At 35.1% G+C, this 17,260-nt stretch overlaps 1 protein-coding gene across 1 annotated transcript; it reads right to left on the bottom strand.

The window, feature by feature from the left end:
* Positions 1-9,385: 9,385 nt before the first annotated feature.
* Positions 9,386-16,824, bottom strand: LOC122021675 (uncharacterized membrane protein At4g09580-like). Its single transcript, XM_042579823.1, has 4 exons — positions 16,388-16,824; positions 12,712-12,982; positions 12,396-12,566; positions 9,386-9,755 (listed from the first exon to the last, which is right to left on the bottom strand). Exons 1-4 carry the CDS (start codon positions 16,645-16,647, stop codon positions 9,624-9,626), a joined length of 834 nt encoding a protein of 277 aa, XP_042435757.1. The 5' UTR covers positions 16,648-16,824; the 3' UTR covers positions 9,386-9,623.
* Positions 16,825-17,260: the final 436 nt, after the last annotated feature.

The following is a 17,260-nucleotide window of genomic DNA, read 5'->3' as shown; positions in this document are numbered from 1 at the left end:
CTTCTTGGATATGGGAACAACCACCACCGACTAGACAAAACCTTTTATGGAAAGATAATATTTAATTTCCTAAAATAACTTTAGGTCAACCAAAAGAACAATCAAATCACAAGGAAAAGAAAAATAAAAGAACACAACTTCGAAAAACATATTCGAAATACTAGAATCGTAAGCCTCTTGTATTTGGTATTATTTCCATAAATAACTAGCATGATGCGGAAAGGAAAAATTACTAGTTATACCTTCTAAAAAGACCTCTTGATCTTCTACCGTATTCCTCTTCTAACCTCGGACGTTGTGTGGGCAACGATCTTCCGAGATGAGAACCACCAAGCACCTTCTTCTTCCTTGCAAGTTTCGGCCACCACAATTCTCCAAGAGAAGTAGAGGTCCGGCCACCACCACCACCAAGCTCCAAGGGATGCAAGAAACAAAACCACCTTTCTCTCCTTCTTCTCCTAGCTAGAACCGGCCACCATCAAGAGCTCCAAGAAAGGTTGCCGCCGGCCATAAGAAGAAGAGAAGAGGAAGAAGCTAGGGCCGGCCACCAAGGAGGAAAAGAGAGGAGAAGAATAATAGAGTTGATCACCCATGAAGGCACCTCTACCCCCTCTTTTATAATCCTTGGTCTTGGCAAATAAGGAAATTTAATTAAAAACTTCCTTAATTCTTTTGTCATGAAAAGGAAAATTTTATTTAATTAAAACAATTTTCCTTTTCTCAATTTACATGGCCGGCCACCCCAAAGCTACAAACAAGGAGAGTTTTAATTAATTAAAACTTCCTAATTTGTCTCCAGAAATTTATAAAATTTCTTCAATAATTTAATCCCTTCATGATTGGTTTATAAAAAGAAAATTTAATAAATTAAAATCTTTCTTTTAAACATGTGGATAAAAACCAAAAGGAAAGTTATCTCTTAAAAATTAAAATCTCTTTTCAATCTAAGGAAAGATATCAAATCTTTTCTTAATCTTTTGTAGAAACTAATAAAAGAGAATATTTAATTTTTAAACTTCTCTTTTAAATTATTATCATGGTTAAAAAGGAAAGTTTTTCTTAAAAATAAAATCTCCTTTCAATCTACAAATAAGGAAAGATTTCAAATCTTTTCTTAATCTTTTGTAGAAAACTTTTAAAAGGAAAGATTTAATTTTTAAACTCTCTTTTAAAACTATGATATCCACATAAGAAATAATTTTAATAAAAAATCCTTTTTAATATGATGTGGCCGGCCAACTAAGCTTGGGCTCCAAGCTATTGGTCGGCCACCTTAAGGCCTACCTTTAGGCTTGGCCGGCCCTAAGCTTGAGCTTCAAGCTTAGCTTGGTCGGCCCCTATTGGTTGGGTAAGAAGGTGGGTATGTGATGGGTATAAATCTCTATATACAAGAGGCTACGATAGGGACCGAGAGGAGAAATTGGTTTTGGTCTCCCGATGAAATTAAGCTTCCCGTGTTCGTCCCGAACACACAACTTAATTCCATCAATAATAATTCATTCCACTAAAGAACTATTATTGAACTACCGCACCAATCCCAAATTACATTTTGGGCTCCTTCTTATTATGAGTGTGTTAGTCTCCCTGTGTTTAAGATGTCAAATGTCCATTAATTAAGCGAGTTACTGACAACTCATTTAATTAATATCTTAGTCCAAGAGTAGTATCACTCAACCTTATCGTCATGTCGGACTAAGTCCACCTGCAGGGTTTAACATGACAATCCTTATGAGCTCCTCTTGAGGACATTCTCAACCTAGATCACTAGGACACAGTTTCCTTCTATAATCAACAATACACACTATAAGTGATATCATTTCCCAACTTATCGGGCTTATTGATTCATCGAACTAAATCTCACCCATTGATAAATTAAAGAAATAAATATCAAATATATGTGCTTGTTATTATATTAGGATTAAGAGCACACACTTCCATAATAACTGAGGTCTTTGTTTCTTTATAAAGTCAGTATAAAAGAAACGACCTCTAATGGTCCTACTCAATACACTCTAAGTGTACTAGTGTAATTATATAGTTAAGATAAACTAATACTTAATTACACTACGACCTTCCAATGGTTTGTTCCTTTCATGGTCGTGAGTTACTGTTTATAATTTATAAGGTACTGATAACATGATCCTCTGTGTGTGACACCACACACCATGTTATCTACAATATAAATTAATTGAACAACTACATATATCATAAATTTAGACATTTGACCAATGTGATTCTTATTTCTAGATAAATGTTTATACCAAAAGCTAGGCTTTTAGTATACACTCTAACAATAGAGGCTACAACAGGGACCGAGAGGAGGAATTGGTTTTGGTCTCCCGATGAGCTTGAGCTTCCTGTATTCGACCCGAACACCCAACTCAAGTTCATCAATAATAACTCATACCATAAAAGAGTTATTATTAAACTACCACACCAATCCCATATTACATTATGAGCTTCTTATCATGAGTGCATTAATCTTCCTGTGTTTAAGATATCGAATGTCCATTAATTAAACCAGTTACTGACAACTGACTTAATTAATATCTAGTTCCAAGAGTAGTACCACTCAACTTCATTGCCATGTCGGACTAAGTCTACCTACAGGGTTTACATGACAATCCTTATGAGCTTCTCAAGGGGACATCATCAACCTAGATAAATAATACATAATTTCCTTCTATAATCAACAACACACCATATAAATAATATTATTTCCTAACTTATCGGGCCTATTGACTTAACGAATAAATCTCACCCATTGATAAATTAAAAAAATAAATACTAAGTATATGTATTTGTTATTATATCGGGATTAAGAGTACACACATCCATAATAACAGAGGTTATGTTCTTTTATGCAGTCAGTATAAAAGGAACAACCTCAAATGGTCCTGCTCAATACACACATAGTGTACTAGTGTAATTTTATAGTCAAGATAAACTAATAACAAATTACACTACAACCATTCCAAAGATTTCTCCCAATCCATCTTGGTTGTGAGCTACTATTTATAATTTATAAGGAACTGATAACATGATCTTCAATGTGACACCACACACCATGTTATCTACAATATAAATTAAATGGGCAACTGCATTTAACTAAATGCAGACATTCGATCAATGTGATTCTTATTACAAAATAAATATTCATTCAATAAATGTTCGTACAAAAAACTATGCTTTTAGTATACATCCTAACAGGTACAACGAGCCAACGACCAACGCGACGCCTCTCCATCACATTCTGTCGTGCCCTAATACCGAGTTCCCTTACGATTTCCTCCTTCGTCAATAACTAGGTTTCGGTGAGGTGGGTTCTAGTCGGAGAGGAAGCTGTGGACACCGAGATTGGGTAAGGCATTTATAGTTTCGGGATGTTAGATCTGTAGATAGAGGTTTTGAGTTTCGCGAGGTCGACGATGCGATGTTGTGTTTTGCGTTGTTTACTCAAGTTTTCTTCAGATCTAGTGGTGTTATTTTAGGGTTTTGATTTCATTTTCCTGATCTTGTGTGATCACTGAAGAACTCAATGGGGTGTATTGTTAGTCTTGTGTTGTTTCGGGTTCTTGAAGGATTATACTCAAGTTTATGATCATCTTTCCCTCTGGATTTGGTTTATGTTCTATGCAATGGATTCTCGGTGTGGGTGTTATACTGTTGCAACCTTGGATTCTTGAATTGTTAAGTCTCTGTATGAATTTCTGGAGGTGTATTGATTTGGAATTTTTTTTATTTGATGTGTTAGGAGTTGTGTATTACATATATGTCTAAAGCATTCTTGATTTATAGCTTGTTAAACCTAGAATTGGAGTTTGGTAGGTGAATTAGGTACGGATTTTCGTTTGAGTAGTATGTTAAATGAATGACGTATTTCTTTTAGGTATTCACAGATATTCATTGTTAGCATGCCTGATTAAGCATGATTTCAATTGTTCCCTTAGAATGTTCAATCTGTGATGGTCCAAATGAATTCTTTATATGTAGATTGGGTTAATGGGTATCATGACCACATTGTTTTGCCTTGTGTCATAATTTCTTGAGTAGCATTAGGTGTTTATTGTTGTGATCTAGGGAAGTTTCAGATTTAGTTCTCTGTTTTACCTGTTAATTGCTGTAATTTACTGTTGTCCTGCACATAAGTGACATAGAGTAACTTACCTCAAGGAATGATTAAGGTTTTGGATTTCTTCATTATGGGTTTAGTTGTAGGCTTATCTGATACCAATTGTTAGGACCAAAAGGGGTTTAGATATTTTAATTCATATGAAGTTAGTTAAAATTGATACGTTGACGCAGGGCTTTGATTGAGGCGGGCGTCGTGACGAAGGGGGTATTGGATTCAGACTACGTTTAGAGGCGGGTACTTCTTACTTTGACTCTCTTTAGTTCTTTGGAACTTGGTGCATGAGCTATATTTTTTATAAGAACTGCTTTATCTTGACTCCACTCGTAATATTTCCTGTGCTTGATACTTCCACTCAAACCTTTGAGATATTCATTTCTATATCCATACAGTCTTTTGATGTCATCTATGATATTTAACAGATATTAGATACCAACCTTGTATGCTTTGATTGTTGTTTATTTATTTACCATATTGAGCATGTTGGCTTCATGTAGTATACATGATTCCTGTTTATATGTATATGATGACTGTTGTATTTTGCGCATCATATCATTGCATGCATGTCAACGACAAATTCTCTCTTGCGGTCGAGAGAGTCATTGACCAGGGCCGTATGCTCGACCACTCGAGAGAGTGGTAGCTGGAGCAGATGCTGCTTGTCATGTCATGCCCCCACTCGCTCACTCATGAGTAGAGAAAGTTGGAGTTGCGAGCAGCAAGGACCCCCGTCGTAGATATAGCTAGTTAGATACTATGCAACTGTCCACTCGGCCACTCGAGAGAGTGGTAGCTGGAGTGTTGTATAGTTTGTCACTGACCCGACCTCTCGACCATACAAGGGTCATGGAACAGAGGGGTGGGCGGAAGTGACCATCAGTGCATACCTTTTTATTATTGTTATACCTGCCTATGCTGTTGCTTTCTTATGTTTACAGTTGTTCATTTTTCCATGTAATACATTTATACTTGTTGAGTTATATATGTATTGATCGCATGTTGTTCGACTCCGGTTTACTTATTGATAGAATGTCTTTACCTCACATGATACCTTCGTAGTGATGAACAGTTCAGTAGTCGATCGGTATTACTCCTGATCTTCTATTACCTAGCCTAGGATATGGTTTCAGGTATGAGCATATATTACAGTTTTATTTTAGTATCTGTTATTCCTCTTATGAGACTGTATATCTTTGGCTCACTCTCTATTTGTATGTTATGTGCATGCACTATCTTTCCTTTACCTGTTGAGTCCCAACACTCACCACCCCACAAACTGGTTTTTCTTTCGCCAGGTAGCAGGTAGATGAATCAAGGATGCTTGGAGAGTCTTGGCTGCCAGTCCCACTACACCTTCGAGGACAGTTTTCCTTTCGGTCTTATTACTGTTTGAGTGGTATATTGATCTTGCGTATTTGCTTTCTAATAAGTTGATGTGGGTTTGGAGTTTAGTTTGGTGGTTGCAGGTATTTTGGTTATGACTTTGTTGGTCTTACATTCGTATTTTTTGTGATTTCCACTGTGTTTACTTCCAGCCGTGTGGGTTATTTATAAACTGCGTGGTTGTGTTTACTTCCAACCGTGTGGGTTGTTTATAAACTACGTGGTTGTGTGTAAATCCAGCAGTATGGGCTATTGATTATGCTTATATGTTGAGTGTGTATGTATATTGACTCCAATTTATCACTGTTACAAGAGAGGTGCTGTCCGATTTTCGATTGGACACCCTTAGCCTCGGGGTGTGACAAGTTAAGATTCTACAGTCGAGAGTCAGCATTTGGGAGTTTGCAGTCTTTGTAACTCGAACTCTACAGTCTTCTACAATTCGGACTCTTAAGTCGGGACTCTTCTGTCGAGAACCTCCAAACAAGAGCCTTCAGTTGGGAACCTCCAATCGGGACTCCATATTCAGGAGTCTCAAGTCGGGAGTCTATACTCTAGAGTTTGCACTTGGACTCTGTACTCCGGAGTCTGCACTCTAAGTTCAACCAACTCAGTCATCCTAAGTAACTCTTCATTTTCTACTTGACAGTCTGAAATTATCCGTTCAGATCAACTCAACATATAAAACTGATTTAATTTATAATTTCAATTAGAATTACTCCTCTATCTCTAATAAAATTATCCAACACCACGTGTCTGTTGACTACCACGTGGGTTGTCACTCTCAAGCATGCATGTAGGCCATGCATCTAAGGTGGGCAGCGTAACACCTCTCTCGAGATATATATATATGACATTATAATAAATTACTAAATATCCCTCCAATGTTTGATTTGTTCAATTTTGAGTGGAGACAATTCTAGCATCTTGACGAAGCAATATGAAAAACGGGGCTTGTGTTGCACAAAGAGACGCGAAAAAAAAAAATCAAAGTTATTTGTTGCTACCCACTCCCACATTAACCTATGAACTACTATTATTTGAACTTGTCAACAAGACCAAGTATATATGACCACTATTAGAGCATAGAATTTAAAATAATCAAAACATCCCGTTATATATATATATATATATATATATATTTTGAATCACCCGATTAATTTTGGAGTCGAGGATTGAATCTCGTATTCTGCCAATAAGTTAATTCAGAAAGTACGGTAAGTCTGTCGTGCCGTACTCTCATCCGTGGTTTAATCATCATAAACATATCCTGCATGAAAAATTAAATCCTAATTATTCGAAAAATACATACTACCTACCTCCCAGCAAACCCGGGGAGGCCAAGTCTATTGCTAACGATTTTCATTTTAAAACTTTTTGTTTTGTTTTTTTGGACCTCCTGCATCTTCTATTTTTGTTTCATTTTATAATGTCCAAGGCAATCTGCGTGCGACAGGATCAATCTAATGTCTAACCAACCACTTACCCGTACAAGCTGACCTAATTTTTACGTGGGCAAAAATTAAAGAATATTTTTAAAAAAACACTAAAATAATGTTTTAATATATTTTCCATTTAAAAAATAATGCTATTATAACAACTTCACGTAAAATTATTATATATAAATACTATTATATTTAAATACTTTTTATTATTAATTTTTAAAAAAGTACTTAAAGTGAACTGATTTTAATTAAATAATAATAATTTTGATAAAGTTGAGTCCAGTTATTTTAACACATTATAGTAGTTGATTGTAGTTGTTATCTGCTCTAGGTCATAATTGCTATAATAATATTGAAATAAAAATATTCTTAACATTCTTTTGAAAAAATATATCCTTTTGATAAAAAGGACAATAAGAAGAGTTCTCTTAATTTTTATCCTTTTGAATTAAAATTTTAAAATATATTAGAGAAAATTAGTATATGAAGTACTATTATATTAAAATATTTTTTTCAACTTAATTAAAATTATTTTAATTGATAAAGAATATTTTGATATAAAAATATTATAGGTATAAGAATTTTAATTAACTTGAGCAAATTTAGTTTAAAACATAAGTGCTACAGAAACATTAAAATTTGAGACAAAAAAAACATATGGTGGATATGCAATGGTACCTGATTCATTGACCTACTTGCTATCAATTTTTTTTTATTTGATAATTTAGATATTTAATTTTTAGAATTATTAATTTTGAAAATGATCAGTCTAGTTTAATTTCATAAAAAAATTTTATTAATCATTAGGATAAATTTAAAAAAATACAATTAAATTTTAATAGACAATCCAACATCATGAATGATTCGAATACCTCGGATGTATGATATCTTATAAAAAAAATCAAATTCTCATTGTATAAAAATCTATTCTATTTTTTATCATCGCAAAGTGCCCAAAAAGACAATTACTATCATTTTATTGTTGTATACTGATCCTGCCCGAAAGTTAAAGAAATAGAAAGTCAGGATGTGGCGCTCCTGCTGGCCGCCTGTAGATTTCGCTCGGACCTGCAATACTAACTACGTCAGTGCCGAGCCAGGGAAGGGATCTTCGGCGTTGGCCCTCCGACGCTTATGTCAGTCACCAGCGATGAAGTATAAGGCGGAGCAACAAGAAGACTGTAGCGCAAATAATGAATATCGCATACCTCCGCCGATGCTTGCACCCCCCTTATATAGACCTCCTGTAGTACACGTGCATGCTCCCTGAGGTGAGCATGCTTCTCAAAGTTTTCCCTGAAAAAACTTATCAGTAAAGTATCCCTGACACAATACCTTAATGGGTCGAGCATATATATGAAGTAACAGTGGAAACTTCCATTATACGATCTTCTGGCTATCCATGCCCAGTGTCAGCGGCACCAACTTCCAAAAGGATGTCGATAGATATCAGAGAGAGAGAGTGTACTGCTAGGCCGAGTAGGATGGCCGCTCGGCCGGCATTACGTCGCTCTGGTGCCCCGTCTGATCGGCTAGAACCTCGCTATTCCTTAGTGTGTGTCAGCTTGACCGAAGGTCCACTTTGTCACTGTCGAGACCTACTGCCAGGTTAAGCGGGGTAGCCGCTCGGCTGAAGTTAAACCCTGCCCATATTAAGCTCTGATGTATGGCCGAGCGAGGGAACCGCTCGGTTCGGCTTCTGCATATCGTCTCTATTGAACGTCGATTGTTTGAGTTCTCTTCGTAACGAAGGCGACGATGGATCAGGGCCTTCCCCTCCGGTCGAGGCATGCTTCGCCCGACCGTCCGGTGCTATTTGCGCATTGACTATCTTAATTTTAACTTCCACTGTGACCACGAGGTGGAGCTCATCATCATCACCGCATCATATACATACATAGCTTCATGACCTAATTCCCTAATTTGGAAAACTAAAATAAAATAATCAATATATATATATACCCTAATTTGGAAAACTAAAATAAAATAATCTATATATATATATATATATATATATATATCTTAATTAAAAAAAATTATCTGTTAATTTACTTTAGCCAAGACTCTACCACTACATTATTACCCACAAGGTGAAGACAACGTTACATTGACCATAAAGAATTGGCAAAAAGAAATCCTCACGTAAAGAAAAGACGCGGGGATATTAAATTGAATTAAATGATGGAACGAATTCAAAAATTCAGTTTTTTTTAATAAAATGTTGATTATTAAGATTTATTCCGTTCTGCCCCGATTTTAAATTTTAAAAATTAATTAAATCGAACAATATATTATGAGTAGAGTAGCTCAGGCTCAAGCCAAAACAAGAGGCAAATAGTTGGGACTTAGTTAACATTGCTCTAATCAAATAGAGACTTCTTGCCAGCCCCCAATGATCTAAGTCAGTTCGACAACACAGATTATATAAAGAAACAATAACCATTTAGTGCCCCTAAGGATTTACACCAATGTTATAATCTCTACAGGAAAAATAACAAACAATGAGCAAATATTTCATTTTGACATTACAATCTACTTCCTCTTGATTCCAGAAAATTGGCAAATTAGTAAAGCAAATTTCTGATATCATAAGAGATCGTAAGACATGGTAAAATAGTTGTTTAGAAAAGCATGAAAAAAAAAAATTACTTGACCTGGAAGTCTTATTCGTATATCCGTTTTCTCTTTAAGATTGTAGGAAATATGGTGATGAATCCAATCAGGAAGAGTACTACGAGCGTCTTCATGTCGTACAGATCTCTAATTGACTTCAAGTCACCAAGAGCAAGGCCAGCCTGAATACATCACAAGAATGTATATGATGGTTAGAATCGATCTTAGCTTGCTTAGAGTTGAATTCATTAGCAGGACGAATAGTCTCATTTAGAGAAGTGAAAAAACGATGCGTTCAGTAATTTGTGAACTATGATCAATTGAAAATTGTCATCATGGATGGATGTAAATAGTGCAAATTCTTCTCATTATAATGTGTTTTGCACAAGATGAATGCAAGCAATATGCGACATCACAATTCATATCAAGAAAAAAAAACTCCAATCCTATATAAGATATACAATAAAAAGAATGAAAATGTTGTAAAAATTGCTAGATTCAAGAACCCAAGTTTCTAAAATATGTCAAAACAATGTCCTAAATGACGGCCTCGGTGATAGTTTTTTTGTTTCTTTTTCTTTTGGGAGGCAGAGTGGTGGGACGTAGGATAGCTAGATCCAGAGGACTTACCGCCGAAGGTTGGATGGGAGGAGTTGTGTCTCCTACCCCAAACATATTCCATATCCAATATAATGTAGACACCTCATGATCAAAAGAGGTACAACTTAGTTTCAGTCCATATAATCTCAAAACATGAACCAAATGACAGTCTTGTTAGATGATTATGAATATCAGATTAACAAAATACAATCGCATGATAAAGAATTCAATTCTGATATCAGATTGAATATAATTTGAGTTACATTAGTCTCAAATATAGAGCCACATATCGGCATATGTTGATCCAAGCTTACATTCATGCTTAAGTCCAGACTGTATAGAGAAAGCAAAAAATTTCCATCTCTCTCTAGACATGATATCTTAGCTTAACTTCCAAATTATGGAATATATTTTGATGTACAAGTGATTCCCAAGCAAAGACTTTTGGATATCCTGACGGTTGAAATCCAAACTCAAATTTCGTAAATATGTAGGAAGTAAGAAAGTTTGAGAAAGACATGAACAGATAGGTACTCCAATGTGTTCAACAAGTTAATTGCAGACATCAAACTCAAAAAGGGATGAGATGCACTTCAACTAGAAGTATCCTAATCCTAGCTATTACCTAATCGAATGGACTAAGCACTTCTGCCTAAAATGACTCCCTGCATTAGTATTCCAAGTAAACCCAGAGAAAAGAAGGTATCGTTTGCATTAGATTCTTATTTATCTTAAGAAAACTTCTTTCAGATCTTGTGGTGTGAACCTCATAAGCCACAATCAAGTTAAATATCAATTTGATGGAATTGCACATAGTGCAAGGATCTGTATTTTGTGTCTAGCATGAGCAATGGGAACCAGTTATGTATCAACCATATCACCCAACAGGTACAAAGCATGTGAACTGGAACAGGGTGGCAGAGCTCCATTGAACTGATGTATAGTTGAAAGACATGCCATCTAACAGGTGCAAGCACATGAACTGGAAAAAGGTGACAGGGCTCCATAGAACTAATGCACAAGACATAGTAGTTTTTTTGCCTGGATATTGCCAACCAAAGTTGTCCTGAGTGCCAACATAGATTTCTGACAGCGAATGAATCTTATCTTATGTCAGATACTGGGTAGCATATGGTCCCATATGTCACAATTCAATTAACATGACCCAAAGGTGCCCCACAAAATTGCTTAACAAATGCACTTTGTATCAATTCTCTCAAGAATTACCCAAGAGCCTAAAGTAATTTCAAAGAAGACAGGTCAATGTCGTGTGATTTCTCTCTCTTATACTCTCCCTAGATCTTTGCATCAATAGACTCTTCCCCGGGAGTCTGCATTGGCGAGAGCTTTGTGTACCAGGCTATCTTTTATACTCTCCCTAGATCATGCAAGCGCAAATGATGAAGATAGAGGGAGAAATAGATCAACAGCATCCTCCTTCCATTCCTTTCTACCTAATCCAAAATTAATATGTCCATAATTCAGCCAAATTCAATTAAATGACTCCACCAAACTATATGCCTAAATTGGACCAAATCTGAGCTCCAAACCAACCTTAATTAGTAAAACCATGTCCAAACCTAGAGTTCATCTTAAACCCTCCAGACGCCAATTCAAGTGATGAAACTCAATTAAATCTAATTTAGGTCCAACTCCAAAATTTTCACCATCATTTTGACTGAACTAAAAATTACTACAACATACAAGTATGTAATAATACGTAAGTATTATATTAGGTAACAATAGATCTCTACAATTTGTTTCCAGGTATTACAAAATTTAATTGATTATATTCTTTTTTTAAGAAAATAGACTAAGTGAGAAGAAGTTGGAGCGGTGAGCCAGCCTAGAACATAGTCAACATATCTGACCTGCACAGACCCATAGCACATGTTGATACAAGTCAATGCCATTTTAAAGTGTCAGGCATAGACAAAAGTGGAATAAGCAGAATATTAGACCTTGCTCTTTGTTTCTTTCACTGCAGAAGAAATCAAATTCTTCATAATATCAGATTACTGAGTTCAAGTTTGGACAACAAATACCATAGCATGCATCTAAAATGATAAAAATGCACGAGTGCTCTAAGCATGGAAATTTGTAAATTCACTTATCATTCAAACTAAACTAGATACAGATAAGACAAAAGAAAGGTGAAAGTGGGGCCTAACAAAAAGAGAACTCAAAATGGGTAAATTCTTTTAAATCATAAATGCACTTACTCTGGCAGTAATATAAGATGCTGGAATGAGACCAACTAATGTAGCAAGAAAGAAAGTACGAAAGGGAATGTCAACAATTGGAGATGCCAGATTTATAAACGTGTTCGGCAAAGATGGAGTTATCCTCAGAAAGAGCAAGTAATTTAGTAGCTTTTCTCTGTGTTTTGCAATCTGTATCCAGAAATAAACATAATTGTATATCAGTTAACCAGAATTTCATTTAGAAGGTAGTTATGGTCTCAAAATGATGTGACAACTAGACACAAAGTGTATGAGAAAATCAAAATTAAGTCTGAGTAACGAAATCAGTTAGTACCTCTGTTTGGAAAAATTTCAACTTATCTGGCCACATCCAGTTAACCAAAGGCCGGCCAACCAACTTTGAAAGAAAATAGCAAGATGAAGCACCGGATGTTGCAGATAAAACAATCAGAATAATACCTTTTGCCACACCAAAAAGCGCTCCAGCTAGTAATGACAAGAATATGGTTCCAGGTATCATGAATGTCTGCATGAAGATGTAGATAGAACAGTACCCAAATATAAATTTGGCTTGGTGATCTCTCGCATATACAGCCAGATTTTCTCTGCAAAAGTGATTGAAAATGGTAATGCCAAGTTAACCAAAATCATGAATTAGGGAGATGAATGAAGTTATATTATTGTCAAATATTGTATTTAGCCAGGCTATTGTGAATGTCATCATACACAAATAAAGAAGATAATAGAAGAAGAAAAACAGAATGTTGATCTTTTTGCCATTCTGAACAACCAAAGTTGTAATTAAAGGATGACAATAGAAGAAAGTATTATGTCAAGCACAGGGATATTTTTGCTGCTACTTCAAAGCACAAGGATATCAATTACTAGAAACCTCTTTCAAGTTCCAATCAAATAAACACGCAGCAACACTGACTGAATTTTTCACATCATAATTTTCCATATAATATTGTTCGTACAAAAAAATTATCCATACAATATAATAGAGTTGAGTCATGATTACTCTTACTTTTGACAGTTTTCATTCCTTATGTAAACACAATAAAATGATAACTACTCAAATTTCTAGGTTATGATTTATTAGTGCATCAAAAGTATCAAGGTTTTAAGCAAATGCAACTATTATGGGTTTATAAGAATTAGGACATAAATGTGGGCACTTATGCAGTGAATACTTAAAGATTAATTCCATCAATAAAATATACGATATGTATAACCAAGGTTTGAAATATTGTTCTTAGACAAGGTTTCGGTCCCTAGTCAGAATGAAAGTGTCAATCAAACACTATTTTAATTTAATATTATTTTAATACTGACCAACTATATGTTCTTGCTTAGGCACCTGCTTATTGACTAAGCCCTATGCAGTGGGTTGCCCACCTACCACTTGAAACTATTTTAAAACCTTTATTACAATTATTATCAACTAACCTAAAAACTAAAAGACACAAACAAATAATATGTAACTAAACCCACTGCACCATTAATATTATTAATTCAATACTCTTGGCATTCCCCCCTCAAATTGGAACACAGATACTCTTAATGTCCAGCTTGTTACGTATAGTAGAATACAAACTAGATGCAATAACAAGTGAGAAACACACTACTTGCACATAGACAAGATAAAAGTTGAGTTAATGGAGCACATCATCAACAATCCCTTCAAGTTAATATCAACACACAAGCAACTATGTCTTCAACATAAAATCACTGTATCAACAAAGATGGAGAGAATAAAGAGAGGAGAATGTAGATAAATCTCAAAACTAATCTCACAAATAGGCCTCTTCCTAAAGCGGTGATTCCAATAGCACATAATAGATTGAGAAGAAAAAAGAGCACGAGAGTCCTAAGGAAAAAATGGCAACATGACCAAATCCTTTACTAAACAAAATAAGACCCAAACAACTTCTCTTTTCATGTTTTCACTGAAGAAGAAAAGCACAGTTTGATGTAAAAAAAAAATAAGAACAAAACATTTTCTGGTTTTTAGATCTTCAGTAATGAAGGAAAGCACAACAACCCCTTTAGCTTTGCAAAACGTAGAATTTTCTCTATTCAAATGACTTTAAGTGACACATATGCAACACACACATATATGATATAGAATAAAATATGTAGACAGCACAATATAAAATCCAAAATGAAATCAAACCAATAAAGCTACAAATCATTAGTTTAGTGGTTGAATGGTGGATCAATTGGTAGATCTCATGTATACAAATATTGAATAGTGATATAGATCCACTAGTTAGACTGCAAATTTGTTGATTTCTCCATAAGCTATAAATTAAGTAATGAAGAATTACAGAATTATGTCAAATAATCAAATTCCAAAACACAATGCAATGCTTTGCTATGACATTACAATTTGGTGCGCATCAATAAAAATAATCTAAAATAAAACTTAACGAGCTCTACATTGATTTAAATTACTAGTATATGATGAAATATAAAATATAAAAATTTAATTTACTAGTACATATTGAACAATTATTGATGCAAAAAATTGAATAATCAACTTGCAATTATAATATAAATAGAGGATTTTAATGTTTTATGTATTATTATTAGAGTAGGTTAAAATATTGAATTTAATTATTTTCTCATCCCATGTTTGTTTATTTAAAATTTCAAATGGTATCTTTTGATATTTCAAGTTTATGAGTAATTGACCCAATTCTCTAGAAACATTTTTAACCGGCTCATTTTAACAAATAAAGCTTAATCCGACCTCTTGTTTACCTATTATTTTGCATGAATGTTCAACAAACTAACACAGACCAAAGAAGTATTCTGTTATAGTTTTCTAGGTCGTATGGGGGTTGAGTCCAATTTTAATGACTTTGGGTAAAAGGAGGAAATAACAGACCAAACACAGAATGCACATGAAATAAGAAATAAGGAGAAATGAGCAAAAGTGGTACCTAAATGTCCAAGGACTCTCCTTGTAGCATGATGAATAAATGTCCAAGGACTCTGCTTGTAGCTTGACCAAGTGAATATATGCACGCCAAAATTTACAATAGGATGTAGACAACACACAAAGAAGATGCAAATGGTGTTAAAGCCCTCACATAAGGAGACAAGTTGTCAAACTTTACATGGTGAACAAATTAAAACCACCTGGCGATGCCAAGTTGAATATAAGGGAAGAAGTCAAAGTTGAGAGTGGCACAACGAAGAATGATAGGATGAGTGATATGTCAAGCATGAACCTTTATGAGTGGCACAACGAAGAATGCTAACATGCTCTCCCTTGGAATGTTTTAGCTTAGAAGCTCCACTCATCTTGTCATCTTACGTAGAAAATGTGTAAATAAGGAGTGTCCTATAACTTACATAGAGTAACAGATATAAGTGCATACATAATTTCAAGTTAAAGTGCAGAGAAAAAGGAGATTAAGAGACATCAAAGTGAATTTAAGACCCCAGTTCATTGTGATATATAAAGAAAAAAAAAAACTCTACTGCTCAACTAATCAAATATGCTAACAGTTGAAATATATATCCAAACAGGCCAGCAAGCATCCAAATTGAATACGAAGCATTCAAGTAGCATATGTGCAAGCAACACTCTTGACTACTGCAACATAATTTTATCGAGGATAGAGGAGGACATGAAAAGGAAGGGACAGGAAGGAAAACCAGGAGGAGCTAACAGCTTCCCCCTCTGGTCTAGATTGTCAAGCATCACTTCTTTATCCTGATTTTTCACTGTTTTTGACAAATTATAACCCTCTAAAATTTAAGCATGGCTTTCTGCATCATGTTGCTTGAAACTTCTTACGTGAAACAGAATGTTGTTTGCTACTCCTAGCAATAAAGATTTTTTCTGGTTTCATCAGACAAAACTCTATTCAACCAATCCTGAAAACACTTACAATCAAGGGGGCGTATAAAGGACGAAAAAACAAAGGAGGCTAGCCCACCGCATTAAGTATTAGCAATTTCATGAAAAACAACTTGAGAATTAAAAAGGAGCTAACTTGAGGACACGAAGATCCGAGAGATTCCGCGGAAGCCTGAGGATCTTATCGTACTCAGCCTCAGCCATTGTAAAGAAGATGCAGCACAGCCCGACAGAGAAGACCAAAAACACGGTCGCCGCGGCAGCAGCTTCCCACCTCGTTAAGGAAATTGCGGATTCGTCCCTAGGAGGTCTCTTCGATGTGGGCGAGTCGTCCTCTGCGCTTCCACCAGCGCTCTCCTCGTCTCGAGGGCTGGCCGCGATCCTGAACTGCGCCATGGAGCAAGGGACAGGACCGGGCTGCAGAACCAATTGGGCGACGAGGGATCGATTGTAGGAGCTGCGACTGATTCATGGACAGAGGCGAGAGCAAGATCGCACCATTGAGGAGGAGGAGAAGGATTCCGCGAGGGATCGAAGAATTGAAAGGGTCGAAGTAGAACGAATTAAAGTCGTAGATTGGGTTTTTAAGAAGGGACGAGGAAAGGGAGGGGTTTGGTTTATATATTTTTTTCGGCAATTTTTTTTTTAAAAAACAAACGTAATTATTAGAATCTTAAAAATGAGGCTATTTTTCTTAAAAAAAAATAAAATAATATCTATTATATTTCTTATTCTTATACTAAAATAGCAGTGTTGAAATAAATTATTTTTTTATTCAACTTAATCAAACATATTATATAGAAAATATTTGTATATAATTGTTTTTACTAATTTCATTTTTTTAAAAATAAATTTGATTAAATTTATTTTAATTTGATCAAAATCATTTTAAAATTATTATAATAACTATAAAATAATTGCATTATTGATGAAAATGGTACCTCGAATGCGACTCTCTACTATCTAGAAGGGAAGTAAATAGACTGACTCTCTACTATCTAGAAGGGAA

Source organism: Zingiber officinale, chromosome 9A, assembly GCF_018446385.1.
Source record: "Zingiber officinale cultivar Zhangliang chromosome 9A, Zo_v1.1, whole genome shotgun sequence".
Taxonomy (NCBI): domain Eukaryota; kingdom Viridiplantae; phylum Streptophyta; class Magnoliopsida; order Zingiberales; family Zingiberaceae; genus Zingiber; species Zingiber officinale.
This window is presented reverse-complemented; position numbering and strand designations above follow the sequence as displayed.